This window comes from Vipera berus (assembly GCF_964194415.1).
Source record: "Vipera berus genome assembly, chromosome: 2".
NCBI classification, from domain to species: Eukaryota; Metazoa; Chordata; class Lepidosauria; order Squamata; family Viperidae; genus Vipera; species Vipera berus.
Window position 1 is genome coordinate 264,059,933 of NC_138203.1, and position 27,594 is coordinate 264,087,526.

Here is a 27,594-nt window from a genome sequence, read left to right on the forward strand (position 1 = left end):
TTCCCGTATGTTAAGTTCCTGTTGCCGACAACCGGCCCTTCTTTTTGCACTTTTTCAACCTTCCAATGAATTTGAACTCTCCTCAGCTTTTTCGCCCTGCCGTATCCAACCCCAAACTACACTCTTTATGCGCTCTTACTAATGTCATTGTTCAAACACTACCGCAGTAGTATCTTTGGGATAAGGGGAAACCGCTTCGTGATGACAAAACGATTTAAAAGTCCCCACATCCTTTTTTGAATGGAGGCCGTTTTCCTTTGCGCCCATGTTATCTAAACTTCTGCAACAGACCAAACCCTTCATATAACTCCACACGCATCCAGAAACATTTGGGGGCTTGTTTTACGCGTACGGCGTTCGGTCCTTATATGATCTCTAAGAAAGAGGATGAAATCCATGCAATCAGCCCTGATTTCCACGGCTGGATCATTCGGAACACTTTGCCAGCTGTGTAGCAAGCTGTCTACAGGCTCCCGGCACTTCCAGTGCAGGAACTCCAACTTCTCCACGTTCCAATGAGACTCATTAACTCCCCACTGGCTGAAATGTAGAATGAAGCCTAATTGTTCCGTTGGCCATTACACCGCTCTCGGATTCTACTGAAAAAAGTGGTTCTCATCCTCCACAATTCAAACTCTTGCTCAACAGAGTCCCCTAGATATCTATGAATGGAAGGAGGAATGTTAACTGCCGAGACGTCTTCTGTTGAATAGCTCCCCAGCCAAGTCTCATTAGTTCCTGTTTCACTAACTGCTGCAAGTACTTTGAGCTGTTCCTCTCGTGAGAGGCTGCCTCTCAGTCTACAATCTCCTCTAAACAACTGCTCACAAAAGACACCCGGCTTCCTTTCATTCTTGGATCACGAAATCTCCTCGCAATTACATATAGCTGCCCTTCCCAACTATCCATCACAGACTAGAATATAATTTAATCTGGGTTGGAACAAAAAAAAAACCCCACGCACAAATACAGTATTTGTCGAGGGGTTTGGGTTTTTTTTGGGGGGGGGGATGCCACCAGACAACTGCAGCGGGGGGTCTCTTAGAAACCACTCCAAAATTCACACAAATCTTTTTTGGATCGTGAGGAAACCTTCCACTTTTCCTTTTGCTCTCACTCATTCAACATTGCAAATTTTGCCCAGAACTAGTGCTTTGTCCACTACCTTTGTGCAACGCACAGTTATCTGTACACTGCCTAGGGCCTCGTCTGACGTCCTTGGAAAACTGATCCCTGACTTGGGGAGTCCGCCACCCTCTTCCTCTGCAAAGACAGATGTAAAGTTACTATTTTTTTTTAAGACTCAGCTTTTTGCTTCGCTCACAGATGTAGCAAGGTAGCTGCTCTGCTGCAGAGTGGCTGCTCTGTAACCAGGTGCCCACTGGTTAACCAATTATCTCCCTAGAAAGCGTTAGGAGAAAAGTATTAAGCATAAAACTCTTTGACTTTTCAGGTAAGTACACTTTCTGCACGACTACCCATTTCTTGGGCTTGGTGGAGAAGAGGGCCCTTTACGCACGTTAAATCTGTTCATCTCACCCAAGGCAACCACCCAGCAAAAGGGGGGGGGGAGGGAAATGCCACCCGTACGTCTTGCGCAGGTTTGCCGCGTGTTCTTTATGGCAGCAGCTTAACAGATGAACTCAGAAATGCGGAGCTGCCCAGCATCATGTAAGGCAGAATTTAAGTAACTGACTTCGAACACTCCTAAGCTCTCGCTTGTTACAAAATCTTCATCGGTTGAAAGCAGAGTGTGCAAAATTCAGGTTCCTTATCTACATTATTATTAACCTACAATTGTGGTAAGATCTTTTTTTTTTTTTAAGCGTATGGTGGCCATACCCGAGTAGCTGTAGGACTCTGTTTACAAAAGGTTGTTTTAAAATATATATATATTTTTTAAAAAAATCACTTTTCAGGACTAAACTCCAATCGTTTCCCTTCCCCTTAACGTATCAATAGTGCGAAGACATCTCAACCAACCTGTATTTTCTGTGCAAATGCCAGAAACACTACTATTCTCATTGCTTTGGTATAGACACTGGGCTTTGTTCTCCTGGGAAGCAGGTGAGGTCTGAGTCATTCCTTCCTCCAGAGCCTGCTTCATCCAACGCTGTAAAAAATAAAACCTACTGAGTGCATATTCTTTCTGTTTTTCAGAAAGTTTCAACAGATTACTTTAATTCCACTGGTAGCATCGACTGCTATCTTATCCCAAAGATCAGTTAAACTTTTAAGCAACATCTCATTTTGTATAGTCTCTCTCTCTCTACTTAGAATTCCCATTTGAACTGGCAATTCTGGACAAGAAATTAAAAATAATTAGGAAAGTAGCAATAGCTTTAGTGTAGGGGAATCCAACTATGTGGAATGGAATTGGTAAAACTAATCTGTGTAGACTAGACCTAGCGCTCCACAAATACTAAGCAAGTGACTTTTCATATTTATTAATGCTTTTCTAAAGTCTTAAAAACTAGGCACATTTTTCATAAAAGAGATCTGTAATCAATGTCATTATCAGTTTGTGCTAATGTTTTGCCAATATTGCCAAATTAAAAGGTCACTCCTACACCGACACTCTCAAGGTTATAAAACCAGAACCAAAACTTTCTTATTTTAATGAAGCATGTAAGACTCTGTTTATTAACATTTTAAACCAGTCTTTTTGGACTAAGGGATCCATAAATACCTTGGAATTTAAAGGGTAAAAATTCTCATAAGGATTTGGAGTGCAGATTGGAAAAGGCTACTCTGAAGTAAAACAATAAATGCAAAGAAAATTACTGGTTTATGCCCTAAATCAGGGGTAGGCAACCTTGGCTCTTTTATGACTCATGGACTTCAACTCCCAGAATTCCTGAGTCAGCATAGCTGACTCAGGAATTCTGGGAGTTGAAGTCCATGAGTCAGCATAGCTGACTCAGGAATTCTGGGAGTTGAAGTCCATGAGTCATAAAAGAGCCAAGGTTGCCTACCCCTGCCCTAAATCAATCAGCTATCTGGTGACCATTTTTGTATTGAAATGTGAATTTAATTCAGTAGATGCAACTCATCTTTCTATGTCAGATTTTATACAAGCCAAGGGAGCTTCTTACCATCCAATTATGGAAACTACAATGCAGCGTGAAACACACTAAAGCTCCAACTGAGGCCCGAAAGGTTAGCAGGGTGAAAGTATGTAAATCATGTTGGTTCATGTGACCACATAAATGTATATTCTTAAGTTTGATATGAGAGAGTTTGTCTTCTTTTTTTTAAGTAAGCAAGTGCTTAACATTTATCTTCAGAAAAGTGTGAAAATCCATGGGGGAGGGAATATACAACTACTCTGTACATAGTTTCCATTTTATGCACTTTCCTAGCATTAGCCTTTTAAAGACAGAAATCAACACAGACTTCAGACACAAACCAATGTACAGAAGCTATGACTATTTTTGATTGTACTTTTCCCCTACAGCGTGTTTTTTTTTAAAAAAAACCCTCTTAATTTGCTCTTCTGCTTGATCCTTGCTAAAAATACAATAACAAAAAAAGTGGTCAAATAGTAATTAGGTTTAAAAACTGGTCTACAAATTTCATGACATCTGCAGTTAAGATTTAAAGTTTAAAAACCGTCTGGTTAATTTTATAACACGGAAATTGAAGGCTTTACAATAGCATATAGAGCATTCTGAAACCTATAAATAACACTCTACATTTCCTGGACACCCAAAACTGCCAAGCACACGGTTTCTCTTATTATTATATGTGCCACATAAAATACAAAAACTGCTTTAGGGGGTATAAAAAGCGACACTGTCTCCTAATGCAAGACATTAGATACACACCTAGGAAAAATGTTTCAACCACGGCAGCTTTAAAACATGTCGATGTCAACTCCCAGAATTCCCTCGTTAGCGTGGGAAATGCGGCTTGGGGAATGTTAGGAGCTGAAACCCTAACACAGGTTGAAAAACGTACCCTGAAGTCTGATTTTGATTTAAAGTTCAGATATCTATTCTGTGAGACATCATCACGGCTACATTACAGAGCGTTTTAACATCTAATGAGGGGATCTTATAAAACAGCGGTCTCCAACCTTTCCGGCTCGGCGGACCGGCTGGTGGCGGCAGGGAGAAGGGATTTGTTTTCACCAGGGGTAGGCCAACCTTGAGTGTTTTATGACTTGTGGACTTCAACTATGCTGGCTCAGGAATTTTGGGAGTTGGAAGTCCAGAAGTCATAAAAGACCCTAGGTTGCCTACCCCTGGTTTTCACAAATGCAGCTTCTGCAGCATGGTTCCGAACAGCATCAGGCCATGGACTGGGGGTTGGGGACCCTTGTTATAAAGCTTCCCTCCTACATTGTCCTGTGTGTGAAATGTGCCAAGGGGTTAAATGTATAGACACCGTGGGAAATATACCTTTTTACAAGAGCTGTAATTCCCATCCAGCTGAAACGGCTGCCTTCGCCTTTCCGGGTTGAAGGGAGAGCCAAAACGGATGTAATGTTTAGGGGTGGTACAAATGAGCGGGGAATGAACAAGGCCTGGCAACATGTTCAGGGTGGTAGCCAACACCGTTGGGTCAGTGGTGATACGTAAAGGGCACTCAATGGGGCACTCCTGCTTCTCTGCTTTGTCGTTCAGCCACTCTGTAACCAGATACTAGAAAGAGAAACAGACATATTTACTACACAGAGTTAGTAAGAATGTGCAAACATTAGCGAGACAATGAAGATAGGCAGAAATATCATGGTGTCAGGCAGGGGACTGCCATCTCTTTTTTTTCATTTTGTTTATTCATTAAATTTATATGCTGCCCATCTCACTCTGAAAATGACTCTGAGAAGCTTACAATCATAAATTATGAATATATAAAAATAAATAATGTTGGAAGCTGCAGACATTCATTTTTAGAACTTTGTCTCAATTTGTTCTATCACTACTTACCCTACAGCCCCCATCACAAGTCGATCTTATGCTAAAAATCCTGAACTACAGTGAACTCTCAAAGCTACAGTGATGTTTTACTTCCTTCGGTCAAGTCCCCATTGTAAAACAAAACCAACTCAATATTATGATGTAATTAAATGCCGGGTTGATTAATGAATTTCAATGTAATTTAATTTTGTATTCAAATGTAGCATTTATTAATGTGGCTGATTCATTATGGTAAAAGAACTGCTAATGAACTTAATTCAAAGAATAACATTTATGCAAAAAAGATCACACATTCAAATAAACATGCCACTTCCTAGGTCTTCCAGAAGCCTTCCAGATTTCACACAACGAAGATAACCTGACACATTTTTCCTCAAGTCATATTGAATTTTATGTGTGACACAGTATTTTTAATATCACCATGTTAATGATGAATTCTACAATCCTGGAGGCTAAATATATACTGCTCAAAAAAATAAAGGGAACACAAAATAAGACATCCTACTATTAAATACATTACATTGTGTTGTTTAAGTGTTCCCTTTATTTTTTTGAGCAGTATATTTATTTTAGACATCACATACAGTATATTTAAAAAGATAGTGCATTAACTAAAACATAGACAAAAAGTGATGACTTCAAAACTGATTATGAAAATTCCATTTTTGGATTTTTGGATTGGAAAACATGTCATTTTTCCTTGGCTTCAATAAATCAAGTGTAAGATTTCACTAGAGCATTTGCTTCCCAATTCAATAATTCTGAGTTGGCATCACTTAAGACTATTCATAGTCTTGGGTCAGCTTTTACAATTCATGCTTCATTTCAACCAACATTCCCTTTCATAGTTCTGTGGGAAATTTCTGATTTCTGTGCTGCCGTGCCAAACAATAATCTTGTGGGGGGAAAAAAGCATACTAATGGCATCGTTCTTACATTTTGTAAAGTTCAACTTTAATAACATATTTTTTTTTGCAGGCAGGTTTGTTGCAAACTCTGTGGATCATCAATACTCACAGATACAATCCACACGTTAATTCGGACATTTGGGTTTAGCTGAATGCTGCCAACCTTTCGCTTTTTATTTTAGACTGCTGACTAGTTACGAGAATCAGTGAAGGAAAACTGCATCAAATCAAGAAATATCCAAATTTACATTCTGACGACTGTGCTTTTTCCTCCTGTTAGAGCTAACAAACAAGCAAGCAAGCAAGCAAACAAACTAAAGCAACATGCCACATTACAGGAGCTACGTGCAGCAAAATTATCTTCTTGTCATTGCAAGAAAGGATGAGTAGTTACCCATCCTTTCCCCATTCCATGTTACCTTTTTCGTTTTAGGGTATTTGGGTGCTGCCCGATTGGCCTGTGATCCTGACGCGGCCGTCACAACTGGATCAGAGTTCACCACCGGTGGCCTCCCTTCTCCTGGGCCCTCTACCCGGCTCACTTCCGCCACCGCGGCTGCTGTGCTGGCACCACTTCCTTCCTCTGGAGCAATTTGAGAGAGTTCAGACTGCTGGGCACTGGCAGCTTGTCTTTGTCTCCTTAGTCGCTGGGCTGAGCTGCTCCGATAACGCGAGAAACGGCTTTTGGGCCTGGGCCGCGGTGTTTTTGGTGGTGCCGGTTTAGGGACTGGCTTATCCGCACTTGTCTCCTGCAATGTAAGCCATTATTGAAGGAATTCTGAGTTTACTCTGTACTTGCTTACACTCTGCTGCAAGAGCTGGAATATATAGGCTTACAGTAGGAAGGCAGTGTCTTGAACTGAGGATCCAGCTTGGAAAATACATTCTAGTTCCCCCTTTTGAGGGACTACAATATGGAAAGATGAATGTATTATTTTTCCCAGGAAAGTATGCACAAGTATGCACAAGAGCTTGACTCCCTCTTCTCAGGGGCTGCCACAAAGAGGGGGGGGGTGTCAAGCTATTCTCCAAAGCATCCGAAGGCAGGACAAGAAGCAACGGATGGAAACTCGTCAAGGAGAGAAGCAGCCTAGAACTAAGGAGAAACGTCCTGACAGTTAGAACAATTAACCGGTGGAACAACCTGCCTCCAGAAGCTGTGAATGCTCCAACACTGGAAGTTTTTAAGAAGTAACTGGACAGCCACTTGCCTGAAATGGTATAGGGTTTCCTGCCTGAGCAGGGGGGGTTGGACTAGATTAAACTTTTGTTGACACTTTCTCAACAAAAGTGCACTGATTTCTAATCTTTGTACATAGCAATTCCATTTCACAAGCTGAGATAACCTTTTTTTTAACAGATCAACATGGACAGATGAAACGACTTCTCCAAACCTAGCGTTCATTTGGCCACAATGAACTGTCTGTGCCACTTCTGTTGCCAGCTAAGGACTCGTAGCAAACCGCCTTGCTAGTTCAAACAGGTTTACTTGAACAAGAAACTTCGCAAGCAATATCTGATGGGAAGACAGGAGACAGACCAGCAACTGAATTATATTTTCCAAACCAAGTGGCTGGGTTTTTACTCTGTCAAATGAAGTCAACCCTCCAAATTCAGCAGTTTTCCAATCTGATCCTCAACAATTCTGCTGTTCCTTCTTACCCCAGCCTGTGAAGATCTCCGGGTGTTTACCCCAACACTGCTGACACAGGTCGGAGCACTTGCCACAGATACATTTAAAGCCAAACTGTTGTCTTCATTTTCATTTGGCACAGGTTTTGCTTCTTCTGGTTCTGGGGTCTCTGCAGTAACCACGACCTCTGCATCTGTGCTGTTCCTGTCTGACGATGGCAGATCTCTCCTCCTCTTTCTCTTTTCCAGATTCTCAAATACGTGCATGATAGCTTCCACCTTTCTATCTTCTCGGGTCTAGCATACGAAACAAGAAATCAAGGTTAACGCTAGAGGCACTGAGGGGAAGAAAGCCAGGATGGGGCATCACTCAAACCACAGATGATGGAAGGCACAGAGATAATTGCAGAAATAACACCCTAATACCCAGACTTCCTGTCTGATGGATTAACTTGACAGAACAGTGATGATTACAAAGAAGATATGCACTTCTGTGCATTTTAGTAGTGTGCACTATTTCGAAGTAAGAGACAGTTATCTTTGCTTACAGTTGATCTGAGGGCAGGGAATACAGAACCGATATTGCTGATTTGAAACAATACATAAAAAAACAGTGACACACTTTGGTGTAGTGGTTAAGGGCTAGGGCTAGACCTAGGCCTCCCTTATTGCATGCAAGCCAGCTGGATGGCCTTAGGTCAGTCATTCCCTCTCAGTCCAACCCACTGCACAATGTTGTTGTTGTTGTTGTTGTTGTTGTAGGGGAAACAGGAGGCAGGAGCAGTAGGTATATTTGCTTTAAATTGACTGAATTATATAAAAGGCAAGAGTTATGGTTGGTCACACAGTCAGCCCGATGTTTAGACTGCATTTTTATCCCCTTATCCAGTCCTTCCCAAGGACCTGGGATAGGCAGTTGTTGTTTGATGGTATTAAAAGTATTGTTGCAGGATGTAAGGCTATTTCAAGTGAAGCTGTCTTTTGCCACTGACTGTTGATTTTGCAATACCGATGGTATTCTAGATGCTTTGGAATTACACCTAAAGCTCTTACTACTATTGGTACTTTTCTTTCTTTTTCTTCTTTTCTCTCTCTCTCTCTCTCTCTCTCTTTCTTTCCCACAGTAGCTCTATTTCTATTTGTAGATATCTGTATTTTGTGATTTCCTCCCCCATTCTTTCTCTTCTACTGTCTTCCAGGTATTGTAATGGCTACTATCCAGACTTTGTCTTTCTTATCAACAACTGGTAACCCTGGGGTTATTATGTGGCAGGTGCCTGTTTTGTTTAAATTCTACTAATGCACATCCTGATTAACAGCCAAGTTTGCAGGAAAATACTGGAAACTTTTAAAAAATACCTGGATCCAAAGTCTTCTGGAGCTATTTCCCTACACGTTATCCTAGATGTTGCGTGAGAGGCATATAATTGATATGAGGAGCTACCTGTTCCTGACTACATAGCTTCATTGTGAATATTCATATTCCCCACACTTCAACCTCTTTATATCATTTTGAGTAGACTGGGAACACTACCTCAGAACTTGTGCAACATATTTGCAATTTTCTGTGATGGATTTGTCACACTGTTATTTATAACAGCAGTAACAACCAAAACGAACAGGCAGAGGAGGGGAAAAAAAAAGAATATACGGAGAATTTAACTCAGTAACAACCTATGCGAAAATTCTAGGACAGGGGTGGACTTCAACTCCCAGAATTCCTGAGCCAGCATGGCTCAGCCTGGAAACCTCTCCCTTTCCCCTCAGCGTGGCTGGCTCAGGAATTCTGGGAGTTGAAGTCCAGGAGTCATAAAAGAGCCAAGGCTGCCTACCCCTGTCCTAGGAAATACCTATGCCCAACACAACAGCCATCACAAAACACTAGAATAACTTTATATTTAACAAATACTTGCCCGTCTGCCCTGACTGAGACCACCCAGCTCATCGGCAGCGGTTTCCTTCTCCTCTTCTGGCTTCTCTTCCTTATCTGCAGCCTAAAGAGAAAGAGAAAAAAAAAACTTCAAAAAAAAAAAGCAAGTCACAATTGCAAGTAGATAGGAGGACCACGACTGAGACCTTTCAGCTCTTTACCGGAGGTTTGTTTGTCCAAAAAACAAACAAACAAACAAACCAAAGGTTCATTCTGTCATTAAGTTCGCCTAGAATCAATGATCAAATCTCACTTATCCAGGATGGACAGGGGGGGACGTTACCTCATTCTCACTCACTGCAGCGGGACCCTCGGAGACCTCCTCGGTTTGGGGATTGCTGTTCTCATCTGAGGCGGCACCCTGCTGCTCCAGTTCCTTACGGCGGGCTTTCCGGCGCCTGGTTTCCGCTCCGATCAGGGTGTCCAGAATAGGTGGGGGTAGCTGTTCTACAGGGTTCAGGCTCCGCTTTTGCACAGGACAATTCCGGTTTCCTTTGTGGCAGGCACAATCCACTTTGTAATTGCTGTTCCACCACAAAAGATACAAAGCACCTTAGCATCGTTCTTCAAAACCTCAAGGAATTTTATTTATTTATTTGCGAAAATTCAGATGCCTCCCATCTCGCTTATCACCGCAACTCTGGGCGGCTTATAACAAGAAGAAAAAAAAAAGCCACAGCGTAAAACCTTCAAACAATAATAAATATTAAGAGTTAAAATTATTTGGGCCAAAAGTTTAGGAAAGAAGGGATCCTATCACGTGAGATGCTTCAGATTTATTTTTTTTAAGAAGTAAAAAAAAAAGGAATAATTTGGGCGGAAGGGTAATAAAATAAGTAAGGCAACCTACCAGATATTGTACTCATAATCAAAGGCAATGGTGACCTCTGCATCTTTGGCAATGGAAGCAATTGCATATATGCACAGGTGAATCATCCCATCTGCAATCACGTGACGAACCTGCAACAGACAGCAGAATTGCTAACACTCTACAGCCAGGCAGATGTCTTACTGCAAAGGTGAACCTTTCTCACAATTGTAAAAAAACCAGCTTCTGCAGTGGCTGGTTGCTCCTGAACAGCAAGATTATCCACAACAAATGCACCTGAAATTGAAAAGGTGTGCTTTACTATCCAATATGGAATTTATTAATGAGAGATGCACACAAATAAAATTTCACCTATTAATGACACCATATAAGGTGCTACTAGTCCCTTTTATTTGCTGTTGCAAAACAAAAATTTTCCATAGCTCTGGCGTTATAAAATTCGCAGGGCACAGTCCGAGTCCTCCGCACTTAATTGGCATGGGATTATCTCTGCTTGATTTGTAGAGCATAAACCCAATCAGGTTTGCCAAATACTAAACGCCACATAGCAACACCATTTACCTCTGCATTTGGTGTACAGGAACGCCTGATGAATCTGGCATCGTTTCCAAAAGTGCGGGCATCCACACACATCTCAACACTATTAAATTTGGAGTAAAACAGCACAAAGGGATACGGCCTGAGGGGGGGGGGTGTAAAAAAAAAAGAACAGCATTTTAACCTCCTGGCAAATATCACCCATCCGGTGCAACCTTAACGAATGACCCGATGCATCCCTGCATGCATTTGTGCATGCACATCTGATCTCTTATTTAAGCATACAAATTCCCTACAGAAAAGAATCGGCTCACGTTATTTCCAACCTATGCAAAAATTTCAAAGCATTGTGTTTTGTTTTTAAAGAAACAGCAGTGACACAAAAACTGCTCCTGCCCCCAATTCCGTAGCAGGCCTCTGTTCTGCAATTATCTGGGGCTCTTACTTTTTGAAGAAGTGACCGTTGACCTCGAACTGCTGCCTTAGCATCACCTTCCCACGATATTCAATTATAAGGGTATCCGCAGCCAAATCTCTCGCGGCCCTCAAAAGCTTCCGGTGCTTCTGAACCCTTGTTACTCTCCCCAGCTGAAGCTGCAAGGTTGAAAATAAGAACTGTGGACCCAAATCCATTTAAACAACACCACCCCCCACCATTTCCTACTATATTTGAAAACAATCTTATTGAATGTGGGTAAGTAGGATAGGGGTAACATTATTGCTGCTTTATACCTCCCTCCCCCCCAACTCTATCAAGCGAGGAAAGCGTAAATCAAAGAGCAGAAGAGCATCTCCGAAATTTGCCCCATTTAAGAATATCACTAATTTGTCTCTCACTACTATTTTTGAATATACTTCTTACCTGCATTTGGGATCCGATAACCGTGTTGTTACAGGCCAGTTCAGTCTTATTGATTGTGTCCAGCACAGCCGCCTTGCCCGCAAATTCTTTATTAGCGTTTAGGTGACGTTCTAGGAGGTTTTGCACATCAGCGCTGTATTGGTTTGTGAAGGCTTCTTCGTACTGATCGGTCCAGAGTCTAATGCGGTTTTCCCACCCCTCCGTGGTATTCTCATCCAGGGCGTGGGCTTCTGAAGGAGAATTCTGTATCAAACCACAGAGTCAGTTCAAGGGCTGAATGGTCTGGGGCTCTATAAAAGAAACTTAGGACTTTTTGAAACGGCCCTTGCCTTGGCTACAAAAACAACAACAACACCACCCACCTATAGAAACCACCTCCCCCATTCTTAATTAGCCACGATCAAGCACAATTTAAAGGCTCTCCTGATCAACTGGTAGCAGGTGAAAAACTGCTTAGGTAATCAAGAAGCAGAGGAAATGCTTGCAAACTCATTCCCCAAATAGGATGAAATATCATTGTCATCAGCCATCTTCACTGGTGCCTCACTCTCACATTCAGCAAGCAGGACGCTGTAGCTCTTGAGAATGACTTGCTATATTAATGCTACTGAATTTCATGTTACAGAGGATCTTTTAAAGGGATGATGCGATACATAAATCAATGACCCACGTATGTACTGTGTTTGGAGTTTGGTTGCAAAGGTGTCTGATCAGGTTAAACATGTAGTTCTACTCACCTTCATCCGCAAAGATTTCCGTGAACCTTCTCTAAAAGCCTGTCAAGTGCAACAAGAGAAACCACTATCAATATGTATATCCTGGACATCTGAGCTTCTGTTCAACAAAGGTTACATTTTCCTCTCATCTAAAGGGGAGGGGCCGAGAAACTAAAATGCATAAAAGCCATCGACCTCCGTTTATTTTCACTGTCTTCCAGGACCTCATCAACTTAGAAATACCAATGGCTCTCTTCTCAATTATGCTGATCTTCAAATATCTATCCTATTAAAAATCAATTGGACAACAACTGTATGCTTAAAGAACAGTGTATTTCACTACATTATTCCTATGCAGCCTCCTTCAAGTCCTGCTATGCTACCTCATTGTGGCAGTGGGACACTCGTAGGAAGACTGACTGAAGAACGTTAGAAGCGGACGGCAACAGTATATATTCCCAGCAAGGTCAACCCTGTGACGATCATTCCAGCTGCTCAGCTAAAGGAAGCAGGTATGGGTACTCCTCGACTTATGACCACAATTACGTCCAAAATTTCTGTTGTTAAGTGACACAATTGTTAAGTGAATTTTGCCCCATTTTTCAACCTTTCATGTCACAGTTGTTAAGTGAATCGCTGCAGCTGTTAAGTTAGTGATGCGGCTGTTACGTGAATCTGGCTTCCCCACTGACTTTGCTGGTCAGAAGAGTGCCCAGGGACACGGCAAGTGTCATGAATGAGTCAGTTGCCAAGCATCCAAATTTTGATCACATGACCAAGTGTGAAAAATAGTCGTAAGTCACTTTTTTCAGTACCGTTGCAACTTTGAATAGTCACTAAATGAACGCAAAGAGCTACAGAAGGATGCTGGAGTCAGATGGCTATTTTAGTGACCATGGCAAATACATAAATTTCTAACTGTTCAAAAGAAGGCAATGGCATACCCCTCCTACATTTTACAAGAAAATCACATGAAGAGGCAAGATAAAGTGATTGACCATATTGGGCTGGATGACCAGTCCTCAAATTGTTGGCGTTCAATATGTTACTGAGAAAGGGCTGAAAACCTTTTGGAATGCTAACAGTTTTTCATGTCAGGGAAACATTGGAAGTGTTTGAGGTATCCTGCTACAATGTTTCAAAGCAAAAAAAAAGAAGATCTGAAGACACAAAGACAGAATTACAGTGGAAAAACGAAGCATAAGAAGCATGAACAGGAGAAAGCTCAACCCAATGGAAGATTAAATGAGTCAATTTTACACGATGACATCTCAGGAACCAGTGAATTGAAATGGATAAGGAATTAAGGCATTTTTCAGTCAGAAGATCACACTGCTTACTACCCCAGGCCACGGAAACAAAGAATGTATCATAGAAAGGATACAGCAATGGCAGTACTTGGATATAACAGAATGACCATGTAATACAAATCAAAATTTGCAGACAACCCTGCACTATAATGAATGTCCAGCTTTAAGGTCCAACCACTCTTGAAGAAAAAGAGGCGAGTTCAATCTGGTAAAAAAATTGTGCAAGCAAGATATGTTGCTTACGGTTGGAGACTCAAATCCCAAAACTCAAAGCAGTCAAGAGGAAGCGGCTGTTAGGAAACAGCAGGAAAAGAGTTAGGAAAATGTTGGCTTAGGAAACAGAAGTGAACCAGGGGAATGACTATCCAATGACTGTTTCTGACAATCCAAGGATTTCTTCACTGCTAACCGTTTTAAAACAAATCAAACCCACACCTAGGTACACTGCCATCCCCAGATGAATACACAAAAATCATGTCGATTGTGTCAGCGGTACAAAGAGGTGGGAGAAATTCTCGCTTCTAATAGCAAAGATGCGACCAGGGGCAGACTGTGGAACAGACTGTGAAGTTCCAAGCCAAGCTAGGGGAAAAAGAACAAAGCCAACCCAGTTTCCACAATAGGATTTTGAGCATATACCCACCATTTTCAAGAAGAACATCAGGAATCACTCTGAAGTGCTGAACCTCATTGATAGGGAACCAGAGGAACTGTGGAATGAAATCAAAGAAGCTGTTAAGGATGAATGTGAAATAAGAGGCTGCCAAAGACCAAGATACAGAAGAAAGCAAACTGGGTGTCAGACCAGATGGTGGAAACTGCCAAGAGAAGCCAAAGCGAAGAAAGACAAAGATCTCAGGAAGAAATGTAATAAAGAATTTCAAGAGAGCCGTTAGAAGAGATAAAAAGCAGGATTATAATGGCGTCTGGAAATGTACTGAACAAGGCAACAGGTGTGGAAAAACAAGAAAAGCTTTCTAAAAGATCTCCCAACTCAGAAAGATGTTCGAATGTCAAATTGGTATGTTAAAGGATACCAATGGGAACCAACTCTAAGAAAATAAAACAATGGTGGATGGCATATATTGAAATTGTGTAGAGTTCTCACCAGTGATTTATAAAATATTCCCTATTTGCAGGAAGACCTAATACTAGCGGATGAAGTCAGAGAAGTACTCCGGTCACAACCAGTCAGAAGGCTATTAAAAATTGATGGGATGTCTACAAAAAAATTGGTAAGCAACAGAAGAACGGGTAAAGGTTTTAACCAAATGATGCCAGCACATTTAGAGAATCACAAAATGGCTAGGAAATTGGATGAGGTTAGTCAACCAATACCGAAGAAAGGAAACTTAATTTAGTCTCCCAAATATCATATACTTAATTTCACAAGCTAGCAAAATTAACGCTTAGAATTAGCCAATGTAAATTAGAATCCTACATGGAGAAAAAAAAAGAGAGATCCTAGATATTCAATCTGGTTGTGACCATTATAGATAGGTCTTCAAGACTATGTCAAGCTGTGGGGCATCCAACAGGCATTCTGATTTCATTGTCCTCATGAAAATCCATACGTAAGACCGGGAAGTCAGAGCTCGTAACACGGCAAAACAGACTGGCTCAAAGTTAACGAAGGAGTGAAAGCATGGTGTAAACTATGATTTTGCGCAACTCATATGCTGGAAATATATTGAAAGTAGCTGGAATTGGAAGATCAGCATGGTTTTAAAACTGGGAAAAAATATAACACCAGGCATCGATGCTAACGACACTGTTCTGACAGCTGAAAATACAAACGAACAACTGCAAGCTCTAGTAATGAAAGTCAAGGAGCGCAGTAAAAAAAATGAAACTAAGAGTAACTAACTATAAAGAAAACTACTGACAACAGGCACAGCAATAAGAAAGTGAAGCGATGAGTAACTTTTTTTTTTTTAGGATTCACTATCAACAATAAAGGAAACAGCAGACAAGTAGTGTGCTGCAGACCAGCACTTGGTAGATTTGCAATGAAGCCTTTGGAAAAGATATTCAGATGCCGTGATAGATCTACGCCTACAAAGATCAGGATTGTGCAAGCAACGATTTTTCCTGTGGGACTCTATGGAAACAAAGGTTAGATAGAAATGACAGAAAAATATCAATGCTCTGGAACTCGAAGAGAAAAACCAGCATCCAAGTGGATAAACTTGAGGACAACAGTGACTGACACACTGTTGGGAGACCCGGAGTGCCAGGCTGGGGACAGACGATCCTGAAGGAGGTCCATCCATGTGGTTGCTAAGAGTCAATCCCGACTTGACACACAAATTTGAATCAAATCAGATAATTCATTTGTAAAATGCAATGCCCGACCAAAACCTTTTAGAGGATCTACAGCTTCTCCCAAATTAAACAAACGCTAGAGCCTATTAACTCCCACCTGATGTACTAAAATCAAGCCAGAGTGGTTAACACAGAACTAGTAACAATTAATTTATTTTGTAGCAACAATTCTAACAGGTAGCAACATACAACAGACACCTCCAGAGTCACCTGCCTGTTGCAGTGACTTTCTCATTTTCTAAGCTGGAAAAAAAAATATGTAGTTCAAAGCAGCAGTTTTCACTACACCCTAATGTCCAAGAATGCCTATGCTGAACCTAGAGATATTTTCAGAATAATAAAAATGCTGATGTAGCCCAGTGTTTTGTTTTAAACTGTGACCTCTTGGGGGGGGGGAGGGAAATGAGGAAAAGCCAAGATAGAGGGTGATAATAAATACTGTATAGGACAGTGATGGCGAACCTTTTAGAGACCGAGTGCCCAAACTGCAACCCAAAACCCACTTATTTATCGCTGGGGGCCAGGTGGGCGTGGCCTACTGGGTGGGTGTGGCGGTCATGGAAGATTGGGTGGGTGTAGCCAAGGTGGGTGCGGTCACCTCAATGTCACTCGTGGGGAGGGACACCGGGGGGGGGGGAGGCTGGTTGAAGAGGGACAGTGGCCACCTCCGGGGCATGGTGCGGGTGACCACAGGGAGGGCTCCGAGTGCCGCCTCTGGCACCCATGCCATAGGTTCGCCACCACTGGTATAGGATTCAAAAGTAGGGAAGATCTTAGGGACTAAATAGAGAGCCTTGGTGGAGCAGTGGGCTAATGCCTCCTTAAGTAACACCAGCTGCCTGCAATTAGGGCAGGTTCGAGTCCCACCAGGCTCAAGGTTGACTCAGCCTTCCATCCTTCCGAGGTAGGTAAAATGAGGACCCAGATTGTTGGGGGCAATTAAGCTGACTTTGTAATAATGCCGCTTGGGTGTGTGTGAAAGCCCTAATAAGCAGGCATATACATAGAATGAAGGCTACTGCTAAGCTTGTAAGCCGCCCTGAGTCTTCGGAGAAGGGCGGGATATAAATGGAATTAAAAAATATATAAATAAATAAATAAAGGCTGGGTTGGTCTGCATGTGTGGATGCATCACAAAACCTTTCCCAACACTCCTCCAGTTCTCCAGGACGCTTGTATGCAGGCGCTTTCTTTCTTTCTAGGTGTATTAACGAGGGAGGTGTGCAAAAGTCTGTGCTTGACTCCTTCCCTGCACGGAACGGCTGTTTTTTTAGGTGGTCTGTGACTGAACTGCAGTGATGGAGGGGAAGAGCTGGACACAAACCAAGGGCGTCTCAAACGGCTGAGGGGGAAAAGGGGAAGGGCGACATCTCTTCTCTCTGTTCACTTTGCAGCAACCTAGCAGGGCCGTTTTTTTCTGACTAGCCAGCCTGCTTTCCCATGCACCACCAACATCCTCAAGTTTTTTCCTGCTCTCCACCCAGAATATGGGTGTTTGGGTCTGGGCAGTCACCAGATGATGTAGTACGTAACACATGGGACAGAATCGGTTATTATTAACCAGTTTGTAAGTTTAACTCTCCAAATGGCTCGGTGCTTTTAGGCACGAGTGCTTAAAAACAAAAAAAAATGTTTTGTTCTAATGACAAAGCATGATCATCACCCTGAAAAACAAACAAACAAAAAAACATTCCTTCTGGAAGAGTGTTTATTTCTTGCCACAAATTAAGACAGGTCTGCGTGGACACGTTAAAACATTTGTCACGTAACCACAGAGCTGGATTATTCGGAGCAAATGTAAGCCGTTCACCAGGCCTCCGAAGATGCTTCTTACTTTGTATATTTTCAGGCCTGACTAATTAAGCTCATAGAAATCAACTTCTCAATTTAAATGCTTCAATTATAGCTGTTATTATTACAACTCATTTGTGCAAAGTGCTCAATGGCATTTCTATAACCTGTGCTCTAAGCATTCATCGATAATTAGTTTATAACCATGATTAAAACCGTGAGGCTGAGACACTCATGACTTTTTACATTCTTCTGAATGGAGAGGATGTATCAACGCAACACAACACAAACAACACTGAAGGGTCTTTTTTCCAATGTTCCAGTAAACTTTTCAATTCCCATCAAACATCATTTTTTGCAAGCAATAAATGCAATATTAAAAGATCCCTGAGGTCACTCAGTGTATCTCCCCAATTGGTGCAACAATCCAAATCAATGCATATCCCAAAGTTGGTTGTTCAGCCTCCCTCCAACCTCTGCAAAACCACTTTTTCTTTCAAACTGCTCTTGTGTGGCATCTCTATTACTGCCCATAATTATTTCTGAGAGATGTTTAGAGACATTTAAATCATGCGTTAGGTAGTTTAAGAAGGTGGTTTTGTCTTTTGTAACAGAGACCTCGTTTTATGTCGTTACTTTTACTCCCAGAAGTTTGCCATTCTGGGAAATGAACATGTGACTGGCCACACCCATCATGAAATAATGCTGTGATCCTGACAGTAATTATATGAATGGGCAATTCCAGCCATCCACTCACCCACATAGCCACAATTTCCTCAGCATGTCCACAAAGTTGTATTTGAATTCCAAATTATTATTTATTAAATTTGTTCGCTGTCCATCTTGCCACAAGGCGACTTGTGGCCCAAAAGAATAAACTTTCAAAATTTGTATCTGCTACATCAGCCCGTGGAAATTCAGATCAAAAAGTCTGAAATTTGGAGCGAAAGAACTTAAATAGGCCAACAGAGGGTATAACTAGGGAACATATTGAAATGAAACAAATCAACCGTATTTCATTGCGATACTGGTAACATGTTGAAAAAATGTGCAAAGTGCCCAGCATTAATCTCAATGCCTTTGACTAATTGACTAAAATTGTATTAGTCATTTGCCAGGTTATTAGGGTTTTTTAAAAAATAAATAAATAAGATTGAATGCTTCTTTCTTATGAAGAAATTTTCCTTCTGGGCAAGCCATGCCCCCTGCCCTCATTAACAAGCCCTGCATGAGGCTTAGACAGAATAGCACACACCCCTCCCCCAGACAAAATGAAACACAGCGTGTAACAAGTAACTTTCTTGTGCATTTGATCTGTAATGTTTATTACTATGAGGAGAAAGTCTGCCCAACCTACAAACAAAGATCTGTGGATTTTTTTTCTTTCTTTCTTTCTCCTTAGTGGAAGTTTATGCGTCACTTGAGGAAGATGATGAATGGCAAAAAAAAAATCTAACCCAATCTCCCAATCACTTGCTTAGGGAATGCCTTGAGACGCCAACAACCATGTTCCGTTCGCATACCTTGATTTTTTTAGCTTTTGGTGCTGTGCGAGCTCTCTCCGTGTTCCTTTTTCTCTTTTTAGGTTTCGTTCTACAGACTCGATTGACTGTCAGGGTGATGCTTGTAGGAGTGTGCTGTGTAGCAGTATACAACACTGTGGAGGGAGAGAGCTCCTCATCCCAGCTCTCGGTTGCGCTGCTATCTCCACCTGCAAAGGAAAATATCACACCGACAACTTTCATAATGCTGAGAAACCTTCGTACCGTTCTTCAGCATGACTTTAAAGACGAGATGGCCTGCCACCTGCTACCTTTCATAATAACAACTTGCACTGCATTAGTAGAGGGAAGGAGGCAGAGCAAGAGCCTTGGTGGAGCAGTGGGCTAATGCCTCCTTAAGTAACACCAGCTGCCTGCAATTAGTGCAGGTTCGAGTCCCACCAGGCTCAAGGTTGACTACCTTCCGAGGTAGGTAAAATGAGGACCCAGATTGTTGGGGGCAAAAAGCTGACTTTGTAATAATGCCGCTTGGGGTGTGTGTGAAAGCCCTAACAAGCAGGCATATACATAGAATGAAGGCTAGTGTTAAGCTTGTAAGCCGCCCTGAGTCTTCGGAGAAGGGCGGGATATAAATGGAATTAAAATTAAAAAAATAAAATAAGTAATTTCTGTCACGACAAATGCCAATTCACAGATCTCAGTGACCTGTTTGCAGTAAACAAGACTGAACTTACCTGACACGTTGTCTTGTTTCCGGCGACGAAATCTGATTACTTTCCCCCTGCCAATTCCCCTACAAAAGAGACAGACATCTGATAATGGCAGTGTCAATGGCAGCGCTGCCTAAAACGAGAGTGGGGCTACAGCGGCTCGAGTCTTCAGTTGGAATGCCAGCTGACTTCATCTTGAAGAGTTATATAACAGCTTAATGGCTATCAGAACTTTATATACCAACACGCTAGGCCAGGGGTAGGCAACCTTGGCTCTTTTACGACTCGTGGACTTCAACTCCCAGAATTCCTGAGCCAGCACGGCTCAGCTCGGATACCTCTCCCTTTCCTCTCAGCATGGCTGACTCAGGAATTCTGGGAGTTGAAGTCCACGAGTCGTAAAAGAGCCAAGGTTGCCTATTCCTGTGCTAGGAGAAAAGAGGTGTCTCTGTTGGTACTGACGCTAAATGGCTTTTCTCCGCGACCTGTCCCCAACTTGTTCCTTTAGAATTTGGACACAGGACGGAGGAAGCTGCAATCCTCCCCACCCTAAAAACACCCCACCAGAACCAAACTCAAGTCCAGGGAGGTTGCCCAGCAATCAAAAGAGAGCTCAATTCTCCTGCTGTTTTACACTCAGTTCTGTGGGCTGCTCAAGTAGTATATTCCAAGAAGAGTACGGAAGGTGCTCGTGAAGAGGAAGCAGTGTGGCGCTGCATTCTTAGTCTTTACGGAAAGTGTGGCCAATTTGCACCTCCAGGGTTGCATTCTCCACCAATGATCACTGAAAAGGCTCACCACGGAGCTTCCCACAATTCTGAGGAAACTCCCCTCCACCCAAAAACATAGAAAGAAATCCCATGCCACCTCCCATCATGCTTTGCCCTCTGCCCTGCAGGTTGTCTGTCTGGATCAGGGGTGGGCAACCTTGGCTCTTTTATGACTCGTGGACTTCAACTCCCAGAATTCCTGAGCCAGCCACACTGAGGGGAAAGGGAAAGGTTTCCAAGCTGAGCCGTGCTGGCTCAGGAATTCTGGGAGTTGAAGTCCACGAGTCATAAAAGAGCCAAGGTTGCCTATCGCTGTGCTAGGCCATTTCCTCAACTATTAATGAGCTATGGAACCAATGCACGTTCCATACTCCCAAAGAATTTTGTCTTCTGGTTCTGGAAAGGAGACATGCTAGGGGTAATCTGAAGGGGTAAGAAAGACTCCAAAGTGTCCCTCTGAAACCGAGACTCCAATCTGACTTCTATATGAGAATCTTTGGTGATGTTAATCTCTACTTCGTGGCAACTACAACTCTGGGAGGAGAAAAATATATCTTTTAACCCCACAGTAAAACAGAATGTCTTTAACACCACAGAAGTCCAAGAGAGATTGTTTTACCAATTATATTTGTCAGGCTGAAACGAGGAAGCGTCTTTTGCAAATTTCACCTACTTCACTTGCACTGTTTTGCTCTTGTCTTGTGGAATTCGGTTTTTCCCTTATTTTTTTAAACTTGCTGCCAATTAGTTCCTTTGCTCCATACCACAATAATGAATGACGGTGCTGAGTCAATGGGAAATTAAGAAGAGTCAATGGGAAATTATAATAATAATAAGTTGGAAGGGACCTTGGGAGGTCATGTAGTCCAACCCCCTGCTAAGGCAGGAAACCCTATACCATTTCAGACAAATGGCTGTCCAGTCTCTTCTTAAAAACTTCCAGTGTTGGAGCATTCACAGCTTCTGGAGGCAGGTTGTTCCACTGGTTAGTTGTTCTAACTGTCAGGAAGTTTCTCCTTAGTTCCAGGTTGCTTCTCTCCTTGACTAGTTTCCATCCGTTGCTTCTTGTCCTGCCTTCGGGTGCTTGGGAGAATTCATTGTGTTGGGGGGGGGGTTGCACGAAGGGAGGCTCAGCCAATATCCTTGTAGACATGTTGTACTTTGACAATAAAGGTTGATTTGATTTGATTTGAAGAGAACGGCTCACAAAATAATCCGTGAAATCTCCTTCACGTCCCTCACTGAGTTGGTTGCCCCACGTGCACCTAGAACTTACCTGCATTTTTCACACTTGATGAGGAAGCCATCTTGGGAGAGACTGCAGTGACACCAGCTAGGAATAGATTCTGCCTCTGAAGAGCTCTCCGTCTCACCAGAGTTCTCCTCATCGTGAGGGTGCAGGCCGTTCAGTTCTGCACGGGGGATGATGGTCTGGACAGGGGGAGAAGCAGGAGGGGTCGGAGGAGGAGGAGCTCCATAATTGTGATCCTAAAAACAAAGGTCTGCATCAGTGCTGTTTCAAATTCTGGGGAAGGATAGTAGTAAACAGAGAAGGAGCGGCTTGCGGGATTTTATGAGCTTTACTAATGCGTTGCAAAGCCTAAGGAAGCTCGCAGGGGTTTCGAAGGCGATCAAAATATACGATAACAAGGAGCATATACTTAATCTGGGATTCAATCTAAGACTGTGTGTGTAATTGTTTCCTCTATTCAACCCAAGGAGTTTCCTGAAAAATTAACAATGAACACATTTTCCAAGCACCTAAGCAAAAGGGGAAAAAAAGAAAAAAAGAAAAGTGGACTTTGGGAAACTTCGAGATTGGTTAAAAATACACACAAATACACACACACACACACACACACACACACACACAAAGCTAGCACATTAGGAAAGGAAAAAGCCCACAAATCAACTGAATCAGGATGGTACACAAGTAGGGAGTACATATTAAGCTGCAAGAATTTTGCACATTTGTACATCAGAAGCCTTCAAGCAAAGTCATACAAATCTCCTGATTCTGAAAATATTATGGCTTATGATACACATAAACATAAATATTTTCATTAAATTTTTTTTTAAAAAATTAAAATAGCTCCTAGAAATTCCCCTATAGCTTTCTCTCAGTAAAACCACAAAAAAAATATGCCTCTTCGTCTCTAGCCAATATTCCTGTTTGCAATAAGCTTTCCACAAATACATTTTTTTTTGGGGGGGGGGAAGAAGAAAATAATAATAATAATAATAATAATAATAATAATTCCAGAACTATCCTGCCAGTGCCCTCCAAAACAGACCTCTCTAGCTCAGTCACGTAGAAGCTGGGAGGGGGAGAAATGGGCTCGATAAAAAAGTACGTATCTACTGCAGATAACAGAGAAGGTACTCACTGCATAAGGCAGCCCTCGGTAGCTGTGCCTCTGGGAGGCCCCGTAGCCGTGATTTGCATACACATTCTTCTCACTAACAGCTGGGCTAGCTTCGACAGACTCTGGGCTGCAAAAAGGGCCAACAGCAGAACCCATCAGTAGAGGAAGTGGGTCTCTTCTCGTTAATTAGCCAGAACTCAAGAAGCTCTCTCAGGATGCCAAACAATAATCTAGCCACGAATGGACACACCTTGGGAGAACAGGAGGGACAGAGCCCACGAGAGCCACGGTATGTATTAATAAGGAAGGGAGAAAAAAGGCTTCAGGACTGGGCACGTGGTTTCAAAGTTGGCATTCGGTAAAGAGACAACAGGAGTGAAAACGGCACTCGTACCAATCTTTGGAATGATTTGTCAGTTGGCTTATTATATATGGCGTCAGAATGGTGGGGCTTGGAATGACTGATGACCTTTCTCAACTCCTGGACTTAAATTTTGGTTGGTAACCGCAGCTCTGCGTCCAGCCAGCCGGGTTACAAATTTTATAGACCTCTGACTTAGCTGGCTATTTATTTCCCTTCCAGGCTGCAAAAGTCTTCTGAATGGCTTTCTCCTTAATGCACACGCCTCTAGGTACGGTTTCTTAATGAGAGAAATTTGAGTAAAGTTGGCAAGCAGAGATCCTGAATATTTCATTTAGTAAAAAATCTGCAATGTGTAGAGAGAGTGTCCCAGCTTTCTCACACCATCGGGTGAGGAGCAAAGCAGCATGCAGATAAATCTCTACCGCTGGAGAGAAACAGCAAGCTTCTACCAGAAGAGGGCAGAAAAAAGCAACTTAAAATGTACAAAACTAGCGGTTAGTGAAAAGCTAGGGGAGTCCTTGTTACAGAAAAGGAAGCAGGAAAAGCTTTAGAGGAGGAAGGCAAAGCTGGGAGCTAGAAGGGGAAGCTGCTCTCTGTGGAGGATGGGAGGGAGAGAAAGGGAGAGAGGAGACTAAGAAGAAGGAGAAGAGCCAATGCTGCAAGCACACATTGGGAATAAAGTCCAGAAAACGTCCTTTCTGCAACCCACAGTACATTTTCAAAGGTTATTCCTATGAAGAAGAGAGCTATAAATACCACAGTTGTTTACTTGTAATCCTGTCCCTCTGCAAAATCTCAGCATCGTTTTTTTATCCGTAATAATTGCTTTAGTAAATCCGAGGCAGATATGCTTTTAAAGCAACTGATAAATCATGTACAATGTTCTGAGGCTCTCTTGACTTACTTGACGGAAGGAACCTACCCAATTACAGTCCTTTATTTTATTACTTTATCTATATTCGTATTTCTCATGCCCAGGCATTACGCTAGAATAATTAGGTAACTTGTCCTGTTTTCCAAACTGTGCTTTTATTTGACTGAAAATAATTAGCCGATCATGGCGGAATGATGAGCTATATAGTTCAGGGGTCTTCAGAATTGTCCCTTTTATGACTTGTGGACTTCCAACTCCCAGAATTTCTCAGCCAGGCACGCTGGCTGAGGAATTCTGGGAGTTGAAGTCCACAAGTCATAAAATGGACAATTGTGAAGACCCCTGAACTATAGGCTGATGGACCTTATACCACAAGGATACGAAGTTTAGTGCTAGAGAGTAATATTACCGCAACTAGTATTTGTAGTCACTATTCATTTTACCTCCATATTCCCAAGAAAATAGGATAGGAGATAATAAGTGAATGGCTTTCTTAGGCCTTGTTGTACCAGAGGACAAGAAGCAAAACCACTGCAACTGGTAGTTGTCATGAAATACGACCTCATATGCTCTTGAGCATCCCAGGAGAAAACAATGCAAATAAAATGAATCTCAAGAGTGCAAAACCCCCCTATGACAACAACAACAACCAGTATTAAATCAACCTCTGAGCTGGGAAGAAAGATGTGTATCTGAGCTAAATCTAGCATCAATCAGTAAATAGCATCAGTCGGGATTCTAAATGGATTTTTTTTTTCTGCTGAGCACACAGCTGAAGCTTGCACTGGTTAAACCCTTCTGTCTTAACTATGCTTATCAGATTCATGCTATGAAAACAAACCAGAAATAACGTTCCCTCCTGCTTTGCATCTACTAAAAAGAAGCAAGGAAAAGGAAAGTTCTGTGTACGCAGGGGCCTGAAAGCCTAGGAGAGAGAGAGAGAGAGAGAGAGAGAGAGAGAGAGAGAGAGAGAGAGAGAGAGAGAGAGACAGAGAGAGACAGAGAGAGACAGAGAGAGAGACTATGTACACATACGGATTAATCCGCCTTGAGGTCAGACTGTAAAACAGATGGCTTAAACAGGATGTCTGGCTTTCTAACTTACAGTGCTTCACCCTGGTGTTACAAACTGAGGAAGGTAAGTCCACAGAACATCCATCTCATTTGTGGCCCTCTTCTTTCCTATGGACACTTCTTCATTCGAGTTCCTGCACCGGGGGGGGGGGGGGGGCTAGCAGAGGATGTGCTTTGCAAGCAACTTAAAATAATCCTCCCTCAGAAAAAGAACGCTAACGCTAAAAAGGTGAAAAGCCACGTTAACAGTTGGAGACAGGCGAGAGAGGTCCGATGCCTGTAACATCCTCCTTACCCACATCACACAGCCATCTGTATCGGCAGCACCATGCAAGTTAGGCTACAGGAGAGGAAAAGGCGGCTTATTGTCAGGGCTCATTTCTTGCAAGACACCAACCAAGGCAGGTGACGCAACCGAAGGAGAATTAAAGACCTTTGGGAAAGCGGTATTCTAGCAAAGTGCTTTTCCTTGAATGCAGCTTGGAGGATGGAGAACAGCTTCTCCTTGGGTGTTTCATCTTGACCTAACTTGCATAGGATAAACCCCTACACCGAGGCACTACCGGTTGCAAAGCTAAATGCTTTCTATTATCCCAGGCTCACCAGCATAGCCAAGATCTGAACACCAAGTTCTGATTCCAGACCCTCCACATTTTTCAGACAAGGAAGCACTTACTCAGATCCAGCAGCCATATCTGAATAAGATGTATCTGGTGTAGTGACTCCCAGAGGGATTGCAATGCTCATGACGTTTGTCGGGGATCACGGAGTCCAAAGGGTAGTGACTGGCAGCTCCAAGGGCGGGGAGCAGCCGCAAAGCCTCGGCCAACACGTCACGGACATGGGTAAACCTGCCAAAGGAAAAAGAAACAAGGCACTGCACTTGTGTTCTTCACAGCCACAGCCATATATGATTTATCCTGCAAATCGTGCTGAAGTTAAGGAGAGAGAGAGTGAAACAGGAAGTAGTAACTACAAACGATGCATGTTGTCTCTTGCCCGGCAATCACACTTACATAATTTTCACTCTAACATGGCCACCAATTTTATACCCAGATCTTCATAACGCCTCAGAAAGGAATGCCCAGCAGAATAAAAAGCTTGAATGCCTGTCTTGCAAATGTCAGCCACATCAACAAAATTACTAATATGGGGTTGGAAGAGAAGGAACCCCCCCCAAAGTGAAAACAACAAAGGGATGTGTACACACACACACACACACACACACACACACACTTCCACAGGATAATTGTTACAAAAACGTAATCATTTTAATTGGAAAAATGCACCGAAAGAGATATCAGGAAAGGAATTGCCTTCCATTTTTCATTCGTGTACGCTGCTGAGAAAAGCAGTGACAAATATACAGCATCCAAATATGGCATGAAATATAGAAGAGGTATATTCACAACTAAGTATTTAAAAAGCCAAGTGAGCAGAAGCTCTGCAACAGGCCATTTGAGAAGAAGCACATGTAGGAAAGAGGAAAACAGTATGTTGCAAATGGTAATAAATGGATTCAATCTCTCTGCACCTGCCTCTAAAGAGCTGGGGGGGGGAGGGGGGGGCTGGTCAAGCAAAGGAGAGGCATCTTTTTTCTACCTTTCCATTACAAATGCAGCACGGACTCTGTTGGAAGGACTAGCACTGCTACTGCAGAACTCTGAACGCTTGCAGGAATTATTCATTCCGGAATGGCAACAAGAATGCATGGATTAAAGCAGTTGCGCTGGAGTCATTTTTTTTTAAAAAAAAAACATTGCTGATTTGAAAATTACAATGGCTGCTCTGTCTCAAGATTCTTTTGCCAAACTAATATTTTTGTTAAAGATAATCGTGCAGATTAATCAGCAATTTGTTCACAGGGCACCATTTCTACCCCTCCGCATAGCCTTTCAAGTACTCCCCTCTCTTCTACCCTCCGCCAATACGCAAGGCTAAAACGTGTGTGATCGGAGGAACAGAAATTGTATTTCTCTTCCGTCCTAGAATAGATCACAGCTTTTCCTCCCAGCTCTGTACAGCCATTTGCACAAGAAGTCGGGCTCTGGATTCTTTAACGATCCCTGAGATAAACGGTGAAAGCTGAAACTTCAAACACGTCCCATCTCTCAGGCAAGCAAGACACGTCAGACCCCAGCATCTCTTATCTGATAGGTCAGCCTAGAAAAG

The 27,594-nt window shown here is 42.4% G+C and overlaps 2 protein-coding genes across 4 annotated transcripts in view; one reads left to right on the forward strand and one right to left on the reverse strand.

Moving 5' to 3' along the window:
* TADA3 (transcriptional adaptor 3) overlaps positions 1-27,594 on the forward strand; it is a 701,258-nt gene that overhangs the window by 426,673 nt on the left and 246,991 nt on the right. The window lies entirely within an intron of this gene.
* The window catches only part of SETD5 (SET domain containing 5), a 70,117-nt gene that overhangs the window by 16,515 nt on the left and 26,008 nt on the right, over positions 1-27,594 (reverse strand). For 2 of the 3 annotated variants that reach the window (XM_081320054.1, XM_081320053.1), the window contains exons 2-17: positions 26,099-26,273; positions 23,132-23,237; positions 22,021-22,232; positions 19,999-20,057; positions 19,286-19,473; positions 12,358-12,396; positions 11,621-11,863; positions 11,204-11,352; positions 10,783-10,900; positions 10,243-10,352; positions 9,676-9,916; positions 9,376-9,456; positions 7,493-7,759; positions 6,250-6,579; positions 4,404-4,646; positions 1,984-2,113 (exon numbers count right to left, since the gene is read on the reverse strand). In XM_081320054.1, the coding sequence (XP_081176180.1) occupies positions 1,984-2,113; positions 4,404-4,646; positions 6,250-6,579; positions 7,493-7,759; positions 9,376-9,456; positions 9,676-9,916; positions 10,243-10,352; positions 10,783-10,900; positions 11,204-11,352; positions 11,621-11,863; positions 12,358-12,396; positions 19,286-19,473; positions 19,999-20,057; positions 22,021-22,232; positions 23,132-23,237; positions 26,099-26,169 (2,587 nt within the window). In that variant the 5' untranslated portion in view covers positions 26,170-26,273. Of the gene's footprint in view, positions 1-1,983; positions 2,114-4,403; positions 4,647-6,249; positions 6,580-7,492; positions 7,760-9,375; positions 9,457-9,675; positions 9,917-10,242; positions 10,353-10,782; positions 10,901-11,203; positions 11,353-11,620; positions 11,864-12,357; positions 12,397-14,289; positions 14,357-19,285; positions 19,474-19,998; positions 20,058-22,020; positions 22,233-23,131; positions 23,238-26,098; positions 26,274-27,594 lie in introns of those variants that run through there. The other variant, XM_081320055.1, reaches the window with a different exon arrangement.